This window comes from Cydia strobilella, chromosome 18, assembly GCF_947568885.1.
Source record: "Cydia strobilella chromosome 18, ilCydStro3.1, whole genome shotgun sequence".
In the NCBI taxonomy this organism is placed as follows: domain Eukaryota; kingdom Metazoa; phylum Arthropoda; class Insecta; order Lepidoptera; family Tortricidae; genus Cydia; species Cydia strobilella.
The window spans coordinates 9,188,758-9,212,399 of NC_086058.1; the positions used below are offsets into that span (position 1 = coordinate 9,188,758).

The 23,642-nt window shown below is 39.0% G+C and overlaps 2 protein-coding genes across 2 annotated transcripts in view; both read left to right on the forward strand.

The window, feature by feature from the left end:
- Positions 1–2,293: 2,293 nt before the first annotated feature.
- LOC134749745 (uncharacterized) lies at positions 2,294–13,651 on the forward strand. The gene is made up of 7 exons (XM_063684769.1): positions 2,294–2,658; positions 2,820–3,095; positions 3,510–3,851; positions 4,270–4,613; positions 9,313–11,982; positions 12,075–12,180; positions 13,008–13,651. Exons 1-7 carry the CDS (start codon positions 2,377–2,379, stop codon positions 13,575–13,577), a joined length of 4,590 nt encoding a protein of 1,529 aa, XP_063540839.1. The 5' UTR covers positions 2,294–2,376; the 3' UTR covers positions 13,578–13,651.
- Positions 13,652–14,701: 1,050 nt separating this feature from the next.
- LOC134749746 (cAMP-dependent protein kinase type II regulatory subunit) overlaps positions 14,702–23,642 on the forward strand; it is a 32,215-nt gene continuing 23,274 nt past the window's right edge. The window contains exons 1-3 of the mRNA XM_063684770.1: positions 14,702–15,236; positions 19,016–19,206; positions 23,106–23,243. Of these exons, the coding sequence (XP_063540840.1) occupies positions 15,023–15,236; positions 19,016–19,206; positions 23,106–23,243 (543 nt within the window). The 5' untranslated portion in view covers positions 14,702–15,022. The remainder of the gene's footprint in view (positions 15,237–19,015; positions 19,207–23,105; positions 23,244–23,642) is intronic.

Genomic DNA, 23,642 nt, shown 5'->3' on the forward strand with positions numbered 1-23,642 from the left:
CTGTAAAATAGGTGAAACATAGCATAGCGTGCTGCGACCGCTGCAAGGGACCGTATGTACCTAGTCGGCTCATAAGTTCTGTCATATACATAGTATCAAATAAAATCAAAAGTTTAAGTTTATTCCGTATAATTTGTACAGCGTTTGAAAGCTTATAAACTAGAGAATCTAAATGTATAACATTTATTCAAAATGACTGCCATAATTATCTACACAGGCTTGAAGTCTTCGTGGCCAGTCGTCAATGGATTCACGCACCACTTTCATGTCGATATTAGCCACTGCCGTAGCAAGAGATTTTTTCAGCGAGTCTAGATTTGCATGAGGTTTTGAGCACACCTTTTCCTCTAAATACTGCCATATTTTATAGTCTAAAGGATTAAGATCTGGGCTAGAGGAGGGCCAATCTTCATGCCGTATAAAGTCGATTTTATTGGAGGCGAGCCAGGCTTGTGTAGACTTTGCCTTATGGGCTGGAGCAGAGTCCTGCTGGAAAACCCAATGCTGGTTTAGAAACATCGTATGGGATAGTGGTTTCACAATATTAGTCAACACCGTGTCTTGGTACACTTTGGCACTAGTTTTTACTCCTTTCTCACAAAAATGCATACTAGTGACGCCCGCATAAGAAACTCCCAGCCAAACCATCACAGATGAAGGGTGATGACCTCTTTGAATACGGGGACGAATATTAGACGCTTCTTTACTATTGCGAGCGTACACTCTATCATTTTGTTTATTACAGTTTTCTTCTATGTCAAAAATTTTCTCGTCCGAAAACAGTATACAACGGTGCTTATTTTTAGCGTACTTCTTCAATAAAGCTTTAGATCTTTTAAGCCTTAAAGCTTTAAGCCGACCATTGAGAAGATGGCCAGTTTTTCGTTTATAAGCACGAAGTGTCAGGTCTTGATTAAGCACTCTTTTCACCGTGTTTTTGCTCAAACCCATCTGGAGGGCCATAATTTTTTGTTTCCTAGCGGGATTTCTGGCAATGCGTGCCCTAATTGCTTGTACAACCGCTGGAGTCCTAGCTGTACGCGGACGACCGCTTCTTTTCTTGTCATTTAAACTAGAGACCTCACTGTATCTTTCTATGGTACGATACACAAATCTTAGAGAGAATTTTAAATTTTCAAGTAGCTTAAAAATTTTAGTCGGCGAGTGACCACAACGATATAGTGCAATTATTGCGGTACGGCTATCTTTAAGCGTCCACTCCATGTTGAAGAAAACAGAAAATTGCAAAATTATACTACTCAAATATTTAATAAAGATTCGAAATTCAAATACAGAACGGTTTTTGTTTTAGGAGTTCCAAATTTAAATTTTAAAGGCCAGTGACAGAACTTATGAGCCGACTAGGTAGTCACACACCATCGAGTGCGCCGACTTTTGCCCGAAGCGTGTCGTGTTTCGGAGGTTCCGGGGGAAACTGCCGAATCCGACACAAGAGCAGCCGATTCAACGGAGCCACGCCGTTTTGTTGCATAAATAGTGTTTAGTTTTAAGTTTATAAAGTACATAATGTATGTTAGTCGCTAAGGTATTTGTAATATAGGCCTTGTTGCCTGATTTAAATTTTAAATAAATAGCATTGACTGCAACTGAGTGTACATTAAGGGCCGTCTACAGTCATGCGCGAATCACTGCGCGAAGCCACGAACACGAGTGTGGAGTCGATTTCGCTGATTAGCGAACCTGACTCCACACTCGCGTTCGCGGCTCCGCGCCGCGATTCGCGTACGAGTGTGAAGGGCACTTTATAATCATAATCCTCTTGCACACGGCGCATGTAACTTGCGCATGTCACTGGTCTGCGTCAAGGCACATGCCTTGACGCAGACCAGTGACAATGCCTGTAATTGCTTGACAGAGTATATTGATTACATAATCAATATACTCTGTCAAGCAATTACCGTCAAGAGAAAAGAGTGGCAAATTTAAAAAATGGTTATCAAAAATGTAGGCGCAAATGGTTATCGCCCCATAGAAAATTTTAATTTCGCGCCTTTTTCTACTGACAAACTTTTTATATTTTAAGCTCGCTCCACACTCGCGTTCGCGGCTTCGCGCTGCCATTCGCGCACGAGTGTGGACGCTGCTATTCGCGCACGAGTGTGGACGCTGCCATTCGCGCACTAGTGTGGAGGGGCTTAAGCAAAATAATGGTCAATGTTGACCTTTAGGTAGTACACTTTATCAGCTTCGTAACTTTTTTTTGACTGCAAGAAATTTTGCTAGTGTCAATACTGTCAATTCATAGAGTTATGGATTTCTCAATTTTCTCACGTTGTGACTTGTGACACTTGTGATAGGTTGAAATGTTATTTTATTTACTTATTTATTTTAAGTTTCTTTAAGGATATTTTTAAAATGTCTAATATTGTGCAAAGTACGGCATTTGACTACAAACAAATAATAATTGACGAAATAGCCTTAGACGGACTCTCGGGCATAACTTTTAATCAATTATGGAAACACATGGAAAAACGAATTTCTGCACCAGTTACAGACAAAATGAAGGCTCGCTTCTGGCAGTTTATTAGTAACTGTAGCTGTATAACATTCTACGAAGTTTCAGAGCCCGCCCCATGCATAGAAATAGTCGACAGGTTCACGATAGTTGATGAACTTTCTGGACATCTTTTAGACCCTGTAAGTCTGATGTCTGATCCATCACACTTCACTTGCTACTTTAATCGCAAACAAGCCAATGCAGATCTGAAATAAACGATTTTTATTTTATAGCGATATAAAATAAACGTAACAACCAAACTATGACTGCAGCCTGCTAACAAATAACTATTAATTTACAGGAAAATTACTTAGATGGACCTTATGAATACTGCCCAGTAGAAAACAATTTTGGGTCCTGCCATAATTACAGTACCAGGAAGGACATTCCCAAAGACCAACTACAGGCTTTAAATTACGAAAAAGTTTTGACAGAATATGGTGACACTATGATCATGGTAGCAAGTCCAGGACAAAGATGGAAAGCATTGGCATCTCACATGCCGGAAACAGTGCGAGCACAGCTGACACCAATACATTATTGCATTCTGGAGTTAGTGGGCAAAGCTAGATATAATGTATGTTATTAAATTACAATATCATCTCTTCATCTTAAGGATCAGTTTTATTGGTTGATAAATCGTTGATTCCCCTTCAAATCCCCAGCCTTATCAACCAATGAAAAGACAATTTATGCACTGACGTCATGACAATCAAAGATACATATCAACTGTCCAGTGTGTCCTCGAATATACCATGATGCATTCTCAGTATATTGTACTGGGTGTGTCTTATTATTAATAATAAACTGATAAATGTGCATACATTATTCACAGTGTAATAGACTGCCTGTTGTAAAGAATAATTAACCTGTTCTGTATTACTAACACAAATATTGAAACATGTTTGTATTGAAAAATTAAAGCCAGAATTTATTACAAATAACCTACCCTATCTAAAATAAAAATGTGAAAGGCCAAACCTTGTTTCAGGGACAAATGACAGTGGGAAAAACAAACTTAACAAAAATTGTTAAAGAATCCAAATTGCTCTTTTACAACCGAAAACATTTGCAGAGCCTTGGTTTGATTAAAGTCGCATGCTTGACCATTAAAATACAAGGCAAAGGCATAAAAAGCATAATTCTCAGGTTGAAAAGATTTCACAAACCAACCATTATGTCTTTGCCAAAAGTTGGTAAACTTTTTAAAGTAATAGATTATTTGAAGCAGCAGCCGGAATACTGTGAAAAAACTGATGTCATTATATCAAAAGGATTTATCACTCAGCAGACTTGCAGAAGGTTGCAGAAAACTATTAATGTGTTTCAATTTGTAAGTATTTCTACAATTAAGGAATTTAAGGATACACTGTTTTGACATTTGACTGTGTAGTATGTACCTGAAATTTGTTTTCTATACTGCACCTCTCACCCATGCACCTTTCACCTACCACACCACAGCCACACACTACACAGTATGTGTATATGTGTGTCAAAACATCCTGTAAAGATTTGGCAACGCATATGTGACACCTCTGGAGCTTTAACCACCTATGCAAAAGCTATAGTGTTGCTCTAAAGCCATATTCACATTTACACTAATGATTAACTGTTTATCACTGAATCCCACCCCTGACTACCACCACACCACTCTAAATAACTTCTCTTTTTGTTAATTCCTTGAAACTCTGCACTTCAAAATTTAGGCATTATGGTGTCCTAAGGTTTATACAAAATTTTGTCTTCGACAGGATGAGAAATTAGTGCAACCATATCCTACCAGTAAAAAAGGGAAAGCAGGTATTGCAGTCAAGAGAAGGTTTATATCCCTTGTCTCAAAAAGCGACGAGTCCTCACAGTCTGAAGACGAAGATAATGTTGACTCCCTCGAATGTCAGTATAAGATTGGTGTAGACTTGCTACGTCAAGCTTATGAAAGGCTGCTGGAGGCGGGACGTACAGGCTTGACACAAATTGAGCTGTCACAGTTGTTGGGGGTGGAGTTTTACACTAGTCGCTCTATATGTCGGATATTTAAAGCAAGGCATATTATCAGAGAGTACCTGGAAGATAAAGGGAAACAAAGGACAGCTAGGTAATATTTAGATAATTATTATTAAATTGTTTTTGTATTGGTATAAATTTGGCAGCCCAGTCCTTAGACATAGTTACAGGCCAATTTGAATGTACACCAACATCAGAATTATATTTGAATCATGTTATGTACATATCGTACGTTTCGTTTGCACCAATACATGTACGGACAAGTACGAGCGAAATTCACGATAACTGAATGATAACATTAGATGTCATTCTGATATCAGTGTATGTGTACGTTCGAATTGGCCTGTTAGTCTACAAAAGGTATTCCAAACGGAATATATTAGCAAAATTGTTTATTTATTTATTCAAACTTAATTGCACAAAATATATACAACAATACTCCTTTTCTACCCTTCGGGTGTAGGCCTCCTTCATTTTGCGCCATTCGTCACGGTTCTGTGCGACTTGGAGCCACTGCTTCCCCGCAGTCCTCTTGATGTCGACGTCCTAATGCATCTGGGGTCTACTTTGAGGACGCTTTTCCCCCCATGGTCGCCACGTCGTTCGTGCTATATGACCAGCCCATTACCACTTCAAACTGTTAGCCATTTATATTTAATTGGCATGTATTTAACAGATCACCAGATTTAGTAAAATTTAACACCAAAAAAATCGTTTTACCACCAGAAATAATGAATGATCACCAAAATAAGAACTCCTATTTAATGAGAAATGATTACCAAAGTACCATTTTTTTATCCTTTTAAAACAAATAACACCAAAATAATCATTATTAATCCAATTTTTTATCTTGTTATCCTATTAAAGCAAATGACTCCAAACGAATTATTGTAAACCCAAAAATACTTAATGATTACCAAAATTAGAACTCCATTTTAATGTGAAAATGTAACCAAATTTTTTAATTTTGCTATCCTATTAAAGCAAATGACTCCTAATTAATCATTGTAAACCCAAAAATAATAAATACCACCAAAATTTTAACCACATTTTAATAAAAATTTGCAAATATTTATCATCTCGTTATTTCATTAAATTAATTAATCCACTTCGTCACCTTTTTCTAGTAGCATTTCGTTTCTGTAAGGGTCGCAGTTCTAACCTAACCTAACCCACTTTTCTTGCAGCACGTCGTTTCTCGAAGGGTAGCAGTTCTAACCTAACCTAACCCACTTTTTAGTAGCATTTCGTTTCTGTAAGGGTCGCAGTTCTAACCTAACCCACTTTTCATGTAGCATTTCGTTTCTGTCAGGGTCGCAGTTCTAACCTAACCTAACCCACTTTTATAGTAGCATTTTGTTTCTGTAAGGGTCGTAGTTCTAACCTAACCCACTTTTATAGTAGCATTTCGTGTCTCTAAGGGTCGCAGTTCTAACGTACGGTGCGGGGTACGGGGGGTTGAGCGGGAGGGGCTAGTAATTTTGGCATAATTTTACTTTATTTGGTAATATGTATACATTTTTTGGTAATCATTTATTTATTTATTTATTTATTTTTTATTCATTACATTTCACAGCATAACAGTGATCCAAAGCACTGTGAAACCAATAGACATTTCATACACATAGTACACAAATCTAAACTAACATATAACAGAAGAAGGCCGTTCATTCCTCGTCTCGCAGAACCTCAAGCATTCATAACACACGTCCAACCATCCACTCGCAAACACATCACAGTTTGGTGCTGATTCGAGGAGCGAGTTTAGCAGGTGCAAGGCTTGAACAAGCGGTGATTTACGGCGGGACACAGTTCGTACTGGTGGCAGCGCTAACAAATGGCGACAACGCGGTCGAAACAGAACTCTAGTCGGTGAGGGAACATATAGACGCAGCAACTGAGCTACTAGTTCGGGGCAGTCAGAATCCCCACGTAAAATTCTACTGGCTAAGGTAGGCATAGTCTGTAATTTCGCCTCACCTCAAGTGAGTTAAAACCTAATGTACCCTGCAAAAAATTTGTAGGGTATAAAAATGGGTAATATCCGTACATTTTTTTGTAGAGGGAGCGTAGAAACGCCTTTTGCACTCGCTCTAGCAGCAGGATATAGGTTGTTTCATAGGGGTTCCAAACAACACAAGCCGCTTCAAGCTTGCTTCTGACAAGAGCGGTGTAAAGGAGTTTTATTGACCTGGCATCTATGAAATCCCTAGTCATCCGAGTAACGAACCCTAGTCTCTTGTAACAGGTACGAGCCAGCGTATACATATGCTCATGGAAGTTAAGGTTCGCATCCAGAATAACTCCTAAATCCCGAATAGTATTGACTCTAGCTATTGATTCGGAATCTAGAAGATATTTATTATATAGCGGATTGCGGGCCCTACTAAATGTCATAAGTGCACATTTTGCAGCATTAAATAGAAGTCCGTTATCGAGACTCCACTGATATACTCGGTCAATATCATCTTGCAGTGACATACAATCCGATATATCCTGTATGCCATAAATCAGTTTCAGATCATCGGCATAAAGTAAGCATCTGGCGTACTTAGGAACCGAAGCCAGGTCGTTCACTATAACTCCAAAGAGCAACGGGCCGAGAATCGAGCCCTGGCTGACTCCAGAGCGAGTATGGTAAGGTTTTGAAACAAAGCATCCATGCTGCACATATTGCTGCCTGTCGCGTAGATAACTGGCAAAGAACTTGAGCAGTTTTGGCGAAAAACCTATGCTGCACAGCTTACTCAAAAGTACATCGTTATCTACGCGATCAAACGCTTTTTTGAAGTCGAAGTACAGCACGTCAACCTGTATACCGTTATCCAAATGATCAGAAATAGAGTCAACCAGGGCTAAAAGGTTTGTCTCCACTGAACGACGGGACCTAAAGCCATGCTGCGCATCGCAGAGTAACGGCTTTAATTGTGGTGCTACCATTCTATCTACAATTGACTCAAATAGTTTAGCTACCGAGGAAAGTATGGCTATCGGCCGATAATCTTCAACTTTACCCGTGCTAGTACATTTAGGAATAGGTCTCACTCGGGTAACCTTCCATTGGTAAGGGTACACGCCAGTATCCAGGGCTAGGTTGAATATATGAAGAAGGGGGGCCATGAGCCACTCTTTGCAACCTTTCAAAATGAATACCGGAATATTGTCAGGACCCGGGGAGCTACGAGGTTTTAGTCGATCTATACCAGTCTTTACGTCGAGCGATGTTATATGACTGATATGAATATAGTTAGCATTACTACTGAGGTCTTCGGAAATGGTCTTTTTAACGTCTAGGAGAGGGTTATCTGGCAAAAATACTGAAGAAAAGAAATCTGCGAATGCCTGAGCCATCTCCCTACCCTCGTACTCCTTCTCATCGTAGGTGACACGGGACTCGAACCCACCTTTAGATTTTAGGCAGTCCACGTATTGCCAGAAGGCACGAGGATTGCGCGTAAGATTATTTTGAAGATTGCTGATATAGTGATCATATGCAAGCGACATTCGCGCTTTAAGGTCGGTCCTGAACCTGGCAAAGATGGTGTACATCGCTTTATCTCCGGACCGTTTCCAATCACGATGGGCTTTAGCTTTCCGCGAAATATCTTTAATTATATCAGCTGTGAACCAGACTGGGTAACGCCTGCTTGGAGAACTAGTCCTCGTTTTTCTAGGTACACATTCGTCGAAGATACTATAGATTACCTGGTAAAACATCTCAACAGCAGAGTTGATATCCCGTGACGCAAGGACCGCCTTCCATGATGCTTCGGAGAATAAGTGGTACAAAAGTTCATAGTTTCCTTTACTAAAGTTCCAGTCATATTTACGGTCAACATTACTAGGCTCGAGAAAAGCAGGATAGTGGTTGGTGTCCCTCAGTGGAATAGCAATATCAAGTGGAGGATGATAAGGATCCCGATGTGGTACTAAGCCATCGTCCCCCGTATCACTTACCTTTGTACCACAGGCTCGCTCCCGTACCAACACCACATCTAACACTCCTCCGAACTCATTTAACACTTCATTCTTCTCTAGCTTCATCATAGCGGTTTATTTAGGTAAAAATATCGCATTAATTTGCTCTTCAAGATTTGGTGGTCATTCATTATATTTGGTGATCATTCATGATTTTTGGTGCTTGAATACAATTTGAAGTGCAGTCGTGATTTAAGCAGGTGGTAGTTTTGTAATTTTAGACCTTATTTTTTTGGTTGAGTTTTTTTTTTTGGTGAAAGAGATTACTTTATTTAGGGTACCAAAGTATTTTTGGTGGTCATTATATTTGGTGCCTATTTAATTTTATTAGTAGCTCGATTTATTTCCGAATTACTAATTTGGAAGGTATTGATATTTTAATATAAGAGGTAGTTTGACATTTGTCTTGAATTATTACGTTGTTGGATTTTGTAAAGTGAAGTTGGTGGAATAAAACTGTGACTTGTATTTGAGTGTTTTAATTCCAAGATATCATCTCAAATACAAATCACAGTTTTATTCCACCAACTTCACTTTACAAAATCCAACAACGTAATAATTCAAGACAAATGTCAAACTACCTCTTATCTTATATTAAAATATCAATACCTTCCAAATTAGTAATTCGGAAATCAATCGAGCTACTAATAAAATTAAATATAAATGGCTAACAAAACTAGCTATGCATTTTATATACAACAATATACTAATAGCCAAATGGAACATTAGCAAAGAACAAAGATTTTGTCAAACACCAGATAATCAAACCAGTTTTGGAAAGAGTTTTTATCGACTACTTTTATGTTTTCTAGGTATTATGCTATTGCTGCAGCCACTTCCGAAATGGATCAGAAGTATGAAGACGAAAAGAATAAGCTCTTGAAATACGTTAAAGACGCTAAACGTAAAGTTGAGAAATCATCCACCAATGAAAATCCCGAGCAGGATGAGGATGAGGATGAGATACCTCTTAAAAAGATTAAATTGTCCAAAGAAGCTGCTAATGAGGAAGTTACAACATCTACTAACATTGAAAATGAAGTCACTGAAATCAAAGTATTAGACGGCTTGGAAAATTTCAATAATGAGTCACTATTGTTCTCGAAAAAGAATCCTACGCTCAGACAGTTGAAGTTTGCTAACGGACTGCTCAAAATTACCAGAGAAAAGCTTGCAGTGTCAGGCTATCAGACATTAAGCGGTCTCGTCGCAAAAGAATCCGGAGAACCACCATTAGACACTAAAGCTCTCAAAATATTTGTGCAAAAGTTAGTTACTGATGGTCAATTAAAACTCATGAAAATAAAGTGGCCAACAGGTCCGGTTAAGCATTCCATCCTCATCTGTGCTCCGCATGTAAAATGCACTGATCCAATCATTAAACAGAAGCAGAAAGAAATAGAGATTAGGGCATTCACAAATAACAAGGTCAAAAAAGAAACCGTAGAACCCACTCAGAGACCAATCTCTCAGTATGCTTACCCCAGATACATGAAAATTCAGCTATTGCACGAATTTCTGTTTCAGCTAATTTATTGCAATGATGTTAAAATCGAATACCACCTGCCATCTGGATTTGCGTCTCTAGTAAATGTTATTCCTGAAATCAGTATAGAATTCGCAATAGGTAACATAAGCAACAGTGCTATGTCAGAAATCGCTCATCTGAAAGTAGAACATGAATATCTGCAAATGAAACTTCGGGAGGCGCCGGCGGAGTTGTACCAAGTGCTGCTGCAATCCAAAAGTTTACAGGCTTCCATCAGGACCAATCTAAAAGTCCTAGCTATGCTGGGCCTCATACAATTGATCATTCAACCGTCATCCAATGCCAGCGAGGTTGGGGTGGTGCCTACTCTGTCTAGCTACTCTTTCTACCTCAACAGGACAGCAAAGGTAATCGACACGACGGGCACGTGGCCGAGAGCAGATGCCGACAAGGAAAGCTTGGAAAAGACGTTTTACTTCGAAACGATGGACGACGTCAAGAAATACTGGAATGAAGTTTACGAAATTAGTACCCACACCACCATAGAGTACGCAGATCGGGGGCGCAAAAAACTGGAACCTCCTGTGAGAAAAGTAGATGAAGTGCAGCAATATGACAACGGAGAGATATTCGGTGACGGCGCGGGGCCCTGCGGCTTCGACTCTTGCTTCTACATGGACCTTTCGCGTTTCTGGAAAGCATTCTACATTCGCATTATCAAAAACAAACCGATTAAAAAATACGAATCTAAACCAACTCGTAAGAGGAAAATTGTGCCTGAAAAGAAACCACCAAAGAAGATTGTTAAAATAAGAAAGAAGAGGCAAATGAAACCTCGAGATGAATTGCATCCCAGAATCAAAGTGCCACACAGGAGGTCCGCCGACCCTGCGGTCAAGTGGACTGCATGGGAGGATACGATAATAAACATGTGCAAAGTTGCCATAACAATCTTAAGTCCTGTTGCGCAGCCAGGTTGTCTGAAAGTGCGTAATACGGCAGCGAGAGATCTTTTAGCCATTTTTGATCCAAAGAAGATCGGCAGTGTTTGTCACAGGAGGGCTAATGCTCTTGAAGCAAACATGACCCTTCAACATGAGAAAGAATGCTTGATAAACGAATTGAGGCGACGTCGTGACCTGTTGGTGCAATACGAAGGCTTATGGAAGAGGCTCAGAATTAAACATTGTACGAATATGACGAAGTTTATTAACGAAGCACGGATCCCGATGTTCGAGCTTGTGTGGCTTATAAACCAGTTAGTACAAAATAAATCTCATCTGAAAAAAGTGCCGTGCGTTGCGATGGACATCCACGATTTCCATAAAAAGTACCAAATCTCGGCCACTACCGCGAACAACGCGTGCAACATTTACAGAGCCGGTGCTGACAATCTCGAACTTACCTTGGTAAAAGAAACCATTATACTGACATTAATGGACAATTTGAACACCGCCCCAACAACAGAAAATGGTAAGAAAGTTTTCGCGATTTTGAAAGAATTTCCCGAGCGAACGTTGAGAATTGGTTTAGACCAATTGCGGAAAAGCGGTGCGGTGGCCTGCATTAACAAAGTGCTGAATTACCACCTCCATCGACTGGATATCCAGGATTCTGTGCAGGCGTCGTATAAGATATCAGCGGCCTATCGGCGCAGGTGGATCAACAGACAGAACACGGAGTTTTCTGACCTCTTAGCTGATGTCCTAAACTCCATCCTGCCCCATGATCAAATAAAAGCCTCACCCGAGGTCAACTGCATGCTGTGCGAGTTTCAGTCTTGTGGGTTGCTGGAAATAACTTCGGTGACTCTGCCCGTGATCACGGGGCCCTCGGGATCTATAATACATGAACAGCAGCTCAATGTGTTAGATATTGAAATGAAGTTCAAATTGAAATCCGGAATTGTGGGATGGAAGAAAATTGCTGAATTCGACCACTTTACACATCACTTTGACATGCCTCTAGAAGAGCTACCCCAAATTCTGCACAGGTACAATAGTTATAATATAAAACTATTAGACACAAATTTGTGTATCAGTCGCATGTAGCTATTCATAATAATATACTTTATTACGGTTTCAGGCAAGGTATACTGCCGGAGGCAAACAATAAAGAAGACACAAATGATAAAATTGTAAGACACTTGAAGAACAAAGGTGAAAAAGGCGCGCGATTAAGCGAATTACTGGTATGTATTTACTGGTTTATTACTACTTTAATTTTTATCAAATTCTAAGTTTGCATGGAATCAGATTTTAGCAAGGTTAGGCTTGGTGGTTGAAAGTGCACGGTGGCATATCAGATACTCGTAGTAGTAGAAGTGATAGATATACTACAAGTGCCGCAAAACCGACAAAACCGTGACGTTTTCTTCTAAAGTAACCAAAGTCGCTCGATAGAATATCCGTCACCTTCATTCACCACGAATATTTTTATTTTGGAGAGATTAGTACAGTACCTACAGAATATGTGCTTTCGAACTATTGTTTTGTTTCTTTGCTAATCTAGTCAGTCAGTGCTAACCCGTTATACTTACTTGCGTATTTTTTACATGCAATTATTGTTCCCAGTGTTCCCACCCTCCCACCACAAAAATAAATACGCAAATAAATATAACAAACCACCACCAAAAGAACAAAATACTCGACACGTGTTTCGCCTCCCTACGAGGCATCCTCAGAAGATGTTGACGGGCGTCAGATCGACAGATCGTATTTATTTTTGCGGTGGGAGGGTGGGAATATTAATTGCATGTAAAAAATACGCAAGTAAGTATAACGGGTTAGTCACCCGTTGACCACGAACGCTGTAAAGAGTTCGAAACGTCGGGATGAATTATAAATTCAATATACGCGATATAATCCGTTTTCATAGTTTTATTTCATGGGTTAGCACTGATTGACTAGCACGTTATGTTTTCGCGGATTAGCAAAGTAACGCCTGATTCTATTAATTATTGTTTAGTGCTGCTATCTAAACAATAATCAAAACTAACTCTCATCATATTTATTTCAGGCTGAAGTCGAACAGGACAGCTCTGGCCTAACCAAGCTCCTAGAAGACCTACAATCCATGAACATCATAACCCAAGTGGGGTACTATGAGAACCGAATAATACTAACAGAATTTGCCAAACTCTGGACCATCAAACTAGATGACAACCTTGTGATACCAACGCCATGGCGGACTTTGAACGGCGATGTTCGTTACGACGTCTTCTTTAAATGGGCAGGCGTCATCATTAATAAAGTATTCGAACTGCCTGCGTCCACCATAGCATTCCTATCTAACTCGTACGAATACCTCACCACCAGAGCTGTTCAAGAAATTTGTACATTCTTAGAAAAGTGCCGATGTGTGGAACTAAAAGTGTTAAGGACTCCTGCACTTGACTTGTTCTCCAAAGACGAGCCTTCAGACTTCACCGAGTACAACCCGTTCGAAGCGCCTGAAGATATTTACGTGTATCCAGTGAAGGACTCTTTGACGAAATATGCATTTGTTCGAAAAACATTGTTATTAAACCAACCTAAAGAAGTAAACCTAGTGCCAGTTTCAAGTGAAGGCACCGGTGCTAGTTTATAAATTTGTTATTTAAGTTAAAATATTAGTAATTCACGTTGCTAAGTTCTATTTAAATACATAAGCACCTATGTGGTCCTACATATGGTTTTCTTGAGGAAACTCATCTGATTATATTTATACTTGAAAGCACCGGTCTTCTTCTTTTAAGCTACTTTCCCCCTCAAGCTGCCCACTCCATCTACATCCCAGCCTTGACCGACCGCCTGCTACGAGTGCTACGCTACTGTTATTTTTTATTAGGGTTCCGTACCCAAAGGGTAAAAACGGGACCCTATTACTAAGACTCCGTTGTCCGTCTGTCTGTCTGTCACCAAGCTGTATCTCATCAACCGTGACAGCTAGACAGTTGAAATTTTCACAGATGATGTATTTCTGCTGCCGCTATAACAACAAATACTAAACTTTACAAGAGGCAGATAAATATCGCAGGTCACATGGAAAGTGTTAAAGTTGTATTGTAAAGGTAGTATTCCATCTGTACAGTTTTTTGTCCAATGTGTATTGCGTCTCACATTTTGCCTTATGAGAGTGAGACAATGACATTGGACTGGTGGAATACCACCCTTCATTCATTATAATTATTCATAAATTGCAGTTTCACTAGATGGCGTCACTGAGCAATCTGCATGGTTTTAATATATGACGAGTAAATGAGAAGGATATACTAAAGCTTAAAATAATAATAAGCTATTGTTTAGATGGCAGCAAGTCCACTTTAACATCGACCTCCTTTTTCAAAGTCGGCAAAATAGGAAAATGATTAAATACATATTAAATATGATAGCATAGAGTATACCCATAAGTATACCTCTACCTCGTAAGTTCCATAATGATATAGAGTTCTCATGGTTTTTTTTCTATAAAATTTTTAACAGATTTTTACTTACCCTTAAGCTGTATTTACACGACGCATCGTCTGATCGCTCGAGTCGATAATAACAAAATTAAATTATTTATATTAAATGATACTGAAACGTTAGCAAAATTAGAAATATATTATTGCACAGTTTTCTTTTTAAGTTGGTTGAATGTATCGATTGTCTTTTTTTTAGTTTATGCTCGAGTATTTTTTTATATGGCAAGAACAAAATATCAATGGAATAGTACGAACTATGGCAATCTAGGATTCGCCATTTTTACTTTAGTGAAGGGACTGTGGATTTTTAATTGTCAGGCTGGAGGACGAAGAATATTTCGAAAAAAGTGTGTCATTTCATTTAATTTACAGTAGCTGTGACTATTATTTGGAAGAATTTTAGTATAATAGTGTGGTTTTATTTATTACTAACGTTTGTATGTAGTGCTATTTCCCCATCGTAAGATTTGCTCGCTGGTGTGTCGCTTTAGCTAATTCGATGGCTATGATATTGAAGTGTTAATCTAACGAGTCGCTTCGACGTTCTCCGCACGGGATAATATCGACAAAGCGAGCGACGCCGTTAGAAATGAGCAGGCCTCAAGGCGGACGCATACAAGTCCCAGATGACCTTAGAGAGATACTCTTGGAGTTCACCATAAGTTATCTGCTAGAGCAACCGGGCGACGTGATCAACTACGCGGTGGAATTCTTCACGAGGTTACAAAACAATAGGACCACGACCATAGTGCGGGCCCCCGCAGCCGGCACGCCTGATGAATCTATAATATCGGATGAAGAAGGTACTGATTCACTGATTCTTATACTCGGTATTATCCAAGATCTTTCTCGGAACCACGTAAAGGTAGGTCGAACAGGGCCGCGCGAAAGTAGCTCTAGGATCATGTCATTTCCATATGAATGAACTGAATACCTAAATTATACCTACCTACCAACTACAACTTGCTACAGTTGATAAGAATAAGAATACTCTGCTCACGCTCTAGTTATTCAAAGTTGTAATTCAGAAATCACTCATAACTTTAATTCTGCAAACATTCATCATTGATATTTATTGTGAGCTACATGTATTTTCTATGATGTAATGACTCTATGTCCTACTGGGATATGTAACTTATTAATTAAGTAAGTAAGTACCCTTATTTTCATTTAGATTGGTACAATATTTACACACACACTATCAACCGCTAGCATAGACACATGCCCGCCTGGTTTCGTTTGTAGATATAGCTCTTATAGGCTTCAGTAGTCATGTATAGTGTGCATAGAGTATTTTTAAAGTACTTTAAACAAAGCTTAAACTTTAAAATAATTACAAATGTCAATCTTATCTAAAGTGTAGGAGTAATCATTACATTCAGTGTTTGGCAGCTTGCCATTACGGTTTAAAATAAAACTTTATTTACGATTGAAACTAAATTTTTAGAAAATATGATCGTCTGTTGCCAAGTAATAAATAAATGCCAGAGAATGTTAATTTGACATTTTCATGGAAATGAAATATCTTATCATAAGTTACAGTCAATTGAACATCAGTTAATTAAATAATTTAATGTCTATAGCTTATGCAATCACAAATCTTGGATTTTAGTTTGAACTTTATGAAATGTTAACGTAGAAAGAAAATTGTTGGCTACTACACTTACTGCCCTTCGTAGTAAGATATCTAGAGTGACAGGATCCAAGCAAAGAGCACACAGGAATCAATTTTTAGCTCCATACCTAAGTGCTATGAATTGTTGTAGGCACTAGTTCTTAAAAAAGGCGGTCACCATCTGATTTTCGAACCTTGACAATTGGAACTAGAGGGAGACAGAGCAGGACTCAAAAGCAGCAGTAAATGTGAATGCATCCCACATTAACATAAAAAAGAATGTGAGAGATGACCCCCAACACTAATCCTATTGCCAAGTAACAGTTTTGGTATTGAAGAATCCCACTAACATGCTTCCAAGAACCCAACAAACTAATAGCAAGTTTCATCTGAAAATGTTTACTCAGACATAAATTTTCAGTGTTTACTACATGCTCTTCCCATTTGTGTGTTTGTTTTTTAAAGCTTTGAAGTTGTGTGATGATGAAATTAGCTTATTTATCTCGTGGCTGACTTTTACATCTAGAACCGTACCAGATGTGCGTGCGTTACGTAGAATTAGCTGGCTATATGTAATGACAGTTACAACATGAGCACAATGAAAACTACAGGTGCTAACCAGGCCTTGACTTCTATTTGCGTAAGAGACATTTTCCACTATTGTCACACTCGAACATAACCAGCAAGTGACTCGATCATTGTAATAGAATATATGCTATTTATTTAGGTAATGATTCATTCTAGAATTGGCCTTTTTTAATTGAATATTCATACTTTTGAACAAAATGGTAATGCTGCAAAAATTTAACAACATGTTTATTCCATAGCACCACCTTTGATTAATGAGTGATGTCATAGCCTTTGTTGGTAACATATGAGGTTTTTAACATACTTAAGTCACTTCACTAGATTACCTCCTAAATGTAGTCTAATCATTCAAAGCCTTCTTACACAAAGTCAAGTCTTAATTTGTCATTGACTTCAAATTTTTTTGTTAATTTTTATGAGAAGTGGGTTTTTTTGTAGGTACAATGTTTACATCTAGAGGAAAATATTATAGTTACGGAAAATAATTTTAAATCATAACTTTTTGTGTAAATATTAAAAACAAAGAATGCTAGTAGGTACAAGAGAGTAGTTTTAAATAAACTCTTTCCTGTTTCTTGACCTGCATTACAATACTTAACCATACCTAACTACCTCTATCTACTTTAGTCAAACCATGAAAATCATTTTACACATCCAAAATTAAGGTAATAAACCGTAACTTTTTACCACATAAATGCTAAACCAACCCATTAAACGTTAGCATGTGGGTTCTGGCGTGTGTCCAATTCCAACCTCTAGTCTAGATGCGTCTGCCGTGACGCTGGTGGTGGTGACGTCAAGAGTTGATATTGCACGCTACGCGCGGTGCTGACCTGCGGGCTCTTACACGCGATACGCACACTTATGAGCTAGGATTTCTCTGTTGCGTCAGGTGTCTTGCGAAGGGCCTGAATACGTACCTACGCTACTCTTTCATTTTCAACATTATATTTATAGCAAGTTTACATTTATAAGAGTTTCATTAGATAGTCCTATGCTCCCGGAGCCGAACAAAGTACGGGACGGAAGGGAGACGGCATTCCTATTATTTCCCTTCTGCCGAAGTGTAGGTACCAACTGTACCATACGCATAGCAGAGTTGTGACTCGTCCGTACACAAAATGAGATCGAGGTGTGCAAGATTTGTCTTTGACGTGTGTCATTTTCTATGTATTTGTGTCGATATTACAGATTGGATTTTGTGTGTAGTGAGTGAGAAGTGCGACTGTGTGCACGTTTCCCCCTGCAAAAAATGACAGAATGTTTTGTACGGTAAGATATTGCTTGGGCCCCTCCCTTCCGACACGTCGGAAGCCGGCGTTGCTCGAAGGAGGCATGTGACGTCATGTACGAAAACTACGTTAGAATATACAGTTGCCATCGAAACACGCCTCTATTGTCAAGTGCGTGTTCAGATATTTTTGAGCACCTCGGCCGCTCCGATATATCTGACGACGACTGTACTTGACCCTTAATTGGCAATTAGCAGTTTGAATTATTCACTCGTCTCTGGCATTAGTTAAGTTGCGGGATTTGGCTATACGTTATACGTATTATACGTTAGGTTAATCTAAAGCCTACGTTAAACATAGCGTAAGTTAATCGTGTCCTCACGTATGGGCTTGCGTAATCACCTGGCCCTTTGCCCGAGTATTGTCGAGGCTTGCCCCAATAACAACGCCGTTAGCCGTAGACGATTAACAATACCAGAAATTTGAATACTAAATTTGCGGTTTAAAATAAACTTTCCGCCCTAGCCCACAGCGGTGAGGTTTACGATTCTATGGTGAGATTAAAATTGAAAATGCGTAGGAAGTTCTTAAGCGTACTTCGTATTGTTCCTAATAAACCAGTAACTTAAAAGCAGTTGAATCTACAGTAATAAATACAGTTTTAGACTTTGGTTATTTCCTGCCGCTAAAATTGAGATCGCTATGCTTGAAATATCGTTTCTATAGTATGTAGGTAGTTTATTAATAAAACCAAAGATAGATATAACTCCGTAATAGATGGATACAGTCTAAGGAAAAAACGTGCCTCGTAAATCAAGAAAATTTGATTCTCGTTCAGAGGGCGCTACTAGTTTTGGCCTACAGTCGTATAGATGGCGTTGACGGTTTCGTTTGTTATTTAACAATTTTAACGCATATCAGTGAAAGAACATGGGTCAAAATCATCAAAATAATTAATGCAAATAAAAAAAATCATTTATCTATATTTAAATACATTTTATCGTATTTTTACAAATCTTTAATTTTAGTTTTAAAGTGTGTCAACAGATGGCAGTGAATTTACTGGGGTTACAAAATTTACTATGACAGTACCGCTCTAGTATAAGTTACTCTATGATAAAACCATTTTGATTCGTTTGTAAATCAGAGCCGCCGCCGGCGCGCTTCAACAACCGTCGCAAGTCTGTCTTCGCGGAGACCTACGACCCGGAGGAGGATGACTCGGACGAGGGCGCCCCGGTCGTGTTCCCGAAGTCGGACGCGCAGCGCGCCCGGCTTGCCGAGGCGGTGCGGGGAATCCTGTTGTTCCGCTCGCTCGACGCGCAACAGATGCAACAGGTGAGAAACAACATCTAAAAGTGTCAAGAGTGCACAAATCCAGGCCCCTATTTAACCATAAGTAAATATTGTCGCTACGTACCGTCGTTACTTACGACCTAGAAATGGTCAGGATCACAGGAAATTGTCAGTGTCAAGTGTCAAATAATAGGCCCCTGACTAGGGACCAGGACCAGCTAGAATCACAAAAAATGGACGTGTGTCCTTCGATTTTCCAGTGTTCTGTAAGTTCTCGGCGTATTACTGTTACGCCAGTGCTCTCGCTAATCTCGCTACTTATCATTACGTGCATTGCACTTGGATTGGATCTGCGGCTAGCCAGTTTAAAGGAACAACCACTTTAGATCCACACGATTTCACTAGTTTATTCTGAGTGATGCTACAGGTTAGTGCTCTGGTTAAAGATCTGTTATTGCTTACAACGACAAACTTCCCTTCAATCTACATTTATATTAATCACCTTAGGTATATAAATAAACTAAACCATGAATAATTAATATGTTGTAACACCCGTATTGTTGGAGCCAAATGATACATAACTATTGTACAGAATACCATAGATGCATATCGCTTGAAAAACAACAAAATACAACACAAAGAAATATCGCATACAGCCAGGTTCCTCTGCATCGTTAGTCGATTCGGTGGATAAAGGGACCCACTGACTATCAGTCCGCCGGAAGATATCGGCCTGTCAGTTGTTCGGAACTGTCAAATTTTTGTTTTAACCGGCAGGCCGATGTCGTCCGGCGGACTGATAGTCAGTGGCAGAGATGGGCATTAATCGATTAATCTTTTAGTTAACTAATCAATCGATTAAAAATATCAATCGTCATTTTTTAATCGCGATTAATTTCGTTGCGATTAAATTAGTTGTGAGAATGTTCGACTAACAACTAAATTAGTTTTAGTTTCAATCGACTAAATTTCACGATTAAATCTATATTAAAACTACGTAGTCGCCCGTTTTTGCATTTTTTATCTTGCAATATGTAACTACAAGTACGTATGTATGTAACATACGAAGGTACTCGTATGTTGTAACTATGTTAGTTTGGGTAGAATTTTGCGACTTATTTTAAAGCAGATATCTTCATCCGATTGAGCTAAAATTATGTATACACGTTTAATTTGAAATGCTTGAATGACAATGCAAATAATGCCATAATATTATTATAACGATATATTGGTAATAACGACAAATAGCGAAAAACTGCATTGTTTACAAATCGCAAACAATAAAGTAGGTTGGTGCATTATTAATACTATTAATTATACGATACTGAGTAAATCTTAGACATAGAAACTATCAATATTTTGCTGTCTCTGACAATAGTAAAACTCTTTTTAGTGTCACGCGGTGACAAAACAACCTCATATAGTTTAACTAAATACATATCATGGTTGCTTTTATATTTAATATACAAAGTTTGATTTATATAATTGTGTTTTTTTAAGTGTTATTTTACTAATGCACAAAGTACCCAGTTCATATTTACCCTTAGATAAGAGAAATTTAATCCAATTTCAGAGAGATGCACTACTTTAGTAGCAAAATAATAGTGAGAACAGATCTCACTCCTTAGAAACGGTCAAAATATCGTAAGTAATACATGACTATTTTATTTTTAAACATCCGTTAAGATGTCCTAATCAGTCTGTCAACATAGCCATACCGAGGTATTCTATTCAATTTGCTTCTAACATTAGTCGCGAGAAAATAGTCTAACTAATTAGTCGATTACAAAATTTAGTTGTCCGAAATCAATCGGCAACTAATTTAGTTGCAACTAAATTAGTTGCACTCTTTACAACTAAGATTGATCAATCGTCGTTTTCAATCGTCAGTCGCAATTAATTCTTGTAATCTTAATCGTTAATCGTTAGTCGATTACATTTTGCCCATCTCTGGTCAGTGGGCCCCTTAAGACGCGGTCGGTTGCCGCCGCGCTGGATGGAATGCGGTGGCATCTCTCATCCGGCATGGCCTGGCCGGTAGGAATCCTATATTACTGTTAATTACTTAATTGAAATACCTTTCCGTACAATTGGTTTCGTCTAACGAAAGCGGACGTTTCGACCATTATAAACACCAATCGCAACCATTTGTCGTGATTGCTAGCAATTTAGCCCGCATCCTACTCACAATAACGTCAATAACACATAAACTTATGTCTTACTCTTTTCAAGCCGAGAGTAAAACGAAAACCAAGATAAAGCGCGTAACTCAAGCGATTATGACCTTTCCGTCCTTGCTATTAGAATTACCACGTTCACCATATTCTCATGGTTTTGTTCTATGCGATCAACTTGGAACCTATCCAAATACAACATCGCAAACTTTCGATCTTATTGGGTGGGCAACGTTGTCATTAATTGCTCGTTCGATTTGATGCTACCCATAAAACGCTAGAGAAGATAATGCTATCGAGTTTATCTGATCTAATTAAATTAAAACCTTTCTATTTAATGGTGACTCAATGTTTTTGCACTTTGGTCTTTTGATAGACTGCGTTTACGCAGGTAAACACAAGTGTAACGTAACTTGGTAATCTTGGTATACTTCATACCGGTTTATACAATAAAGAATAAAAGAATAAAAGAATAGCTGTGTTAAACCTACGAAAACTCAAAACGGTAACGTTGGGATGGGAAACCACATTTTTCATTCAACCCTTGTTTATTTAGATGACCTTTTGATTTGTCCACTTAGCAGGGAACAAGAATCGGAAATTAAAATTTAGAATTGAGACCACTGAGACTGTTGCAGACTGTTGCAAAACTGTCGGTGTGTATAACTGTCGAAAACTTTCAATAAATTACTAGTACAACTAGGTTGTGTTATCTGTTAATACTCAAATCTGAGACTAAATTTGAGTCACAGGCAGACTGGCGAGGAATTGTACCAGTAACATCTTGCTTCGCGGGTTTTGCGAACTACTCGCACTTGATCTTGATTATTAACTTGTACGCTAAGTCCTGTGTTAGTTAAAAATTATGAGTGAAAATCGTGTTAGTTTAAATCAATATAAACACCCACTGTTCTAACAAGAGCTGTTTTTTTCTATAAAGAGACACTTAAAATACATGATCGTAAGTAATTATTGCACACGAAATTAAACAAGAAATCAAAATGCCGACAATGTGTGCCTTAAAGTTTTTAACTAATAGCTATTCACTAGCCCACTACTGTAAGAACTGCAAGGCGGTTATAATACGAATACCGTGCGCGGTGGACTCGGTATTTGGCTGCTGCGTGCTCGTATTAACCGCACGGATTAACTGTGGGGTGGGCTACAGGTGAAAAAAAATTTATGTAGCGCCGCGCCGCGACCGGTGTTAATCGGCTTTAGTGGACAGCCGACAGCGGCAACGCAACATACCTATATGAAACTAAAACACAGCTTTGAAATCAAATGTTTTACTAAGTACCTTCTGGTGGATTTGTTATTGTGATCTTTCAGCCAGGAGACAACCGCAGCAGAGTTTATTGGAAGATCGTAGCCTATGACGCATTCTGGAAAGGGTCTTTAACTACCAATGAATGAATCTATTTATTATTAAGTTTTTTAACCACGTAATTGGCAAACAAGTATACAGCCAGTCTTTTAAACCATTGCCAAGACTTTACTACTACTAGGTACACATCCTTTTTGAAGACCGCGATACTGTAGACCTTCGGGAAAATTTCGGAACGTAGTTCATTCCGCAGTCGTAGCATACTGGGAAGCTAATTCCTCTGAAAGCGCACCGAGGGCCTATGGCTCTTGCATAACTGACTACCGAGAGGCAGCTACCGAAATTTGGATTTTCGCTGTAGGCGCGTAAATTGCGACTATTTAGGTTTCAGGGCATATCATATCACAACAAAATGAGTGACAATATTGTGTCTTGTTTAGGTCCTCGACGCGATGTTCGAGAAGCGGTCGGAGCCGGGCGAGTACGTGATCAGGCAGGGCGACGACGGCGACAACTTCTACGTGATCGAGAACGGCATGTTCGATGTGCTCGTCAACGGAGAGGATGGTGTCGAGAAGGTAAGTGTCTGTCAAGACTGGTTAAGACAAATAATTTATTATTTTGTTGTCACTAAGGTTGAACCCAAGCAGCAGCGGTCAGCGGTTCTCTTATAAATCCTCGCGCGCAATGTATACAGCCTTTAATTCAATCTCTACTCGCTGTATCGCCGCTAGTCGCACAGGGCTATATGCGATCGAAACTTTAAATGATTTTTTCTAAAAAGGCCATACACTTCGTGGTGATGCACCGCTTCTTGTGATCTACGTCTCAGCTTGATTGTTGTTTTTCAACCTTCATGAAGCGACCCTTCGCTATTTGTAGCCTACTAGTATTGCTTGACCTCTTGCGACTCTTATAGAGGCTTTGGGACCCACAGCGAGTCACGACTTACAAGTTGCAAAGCACTGAATTAATTT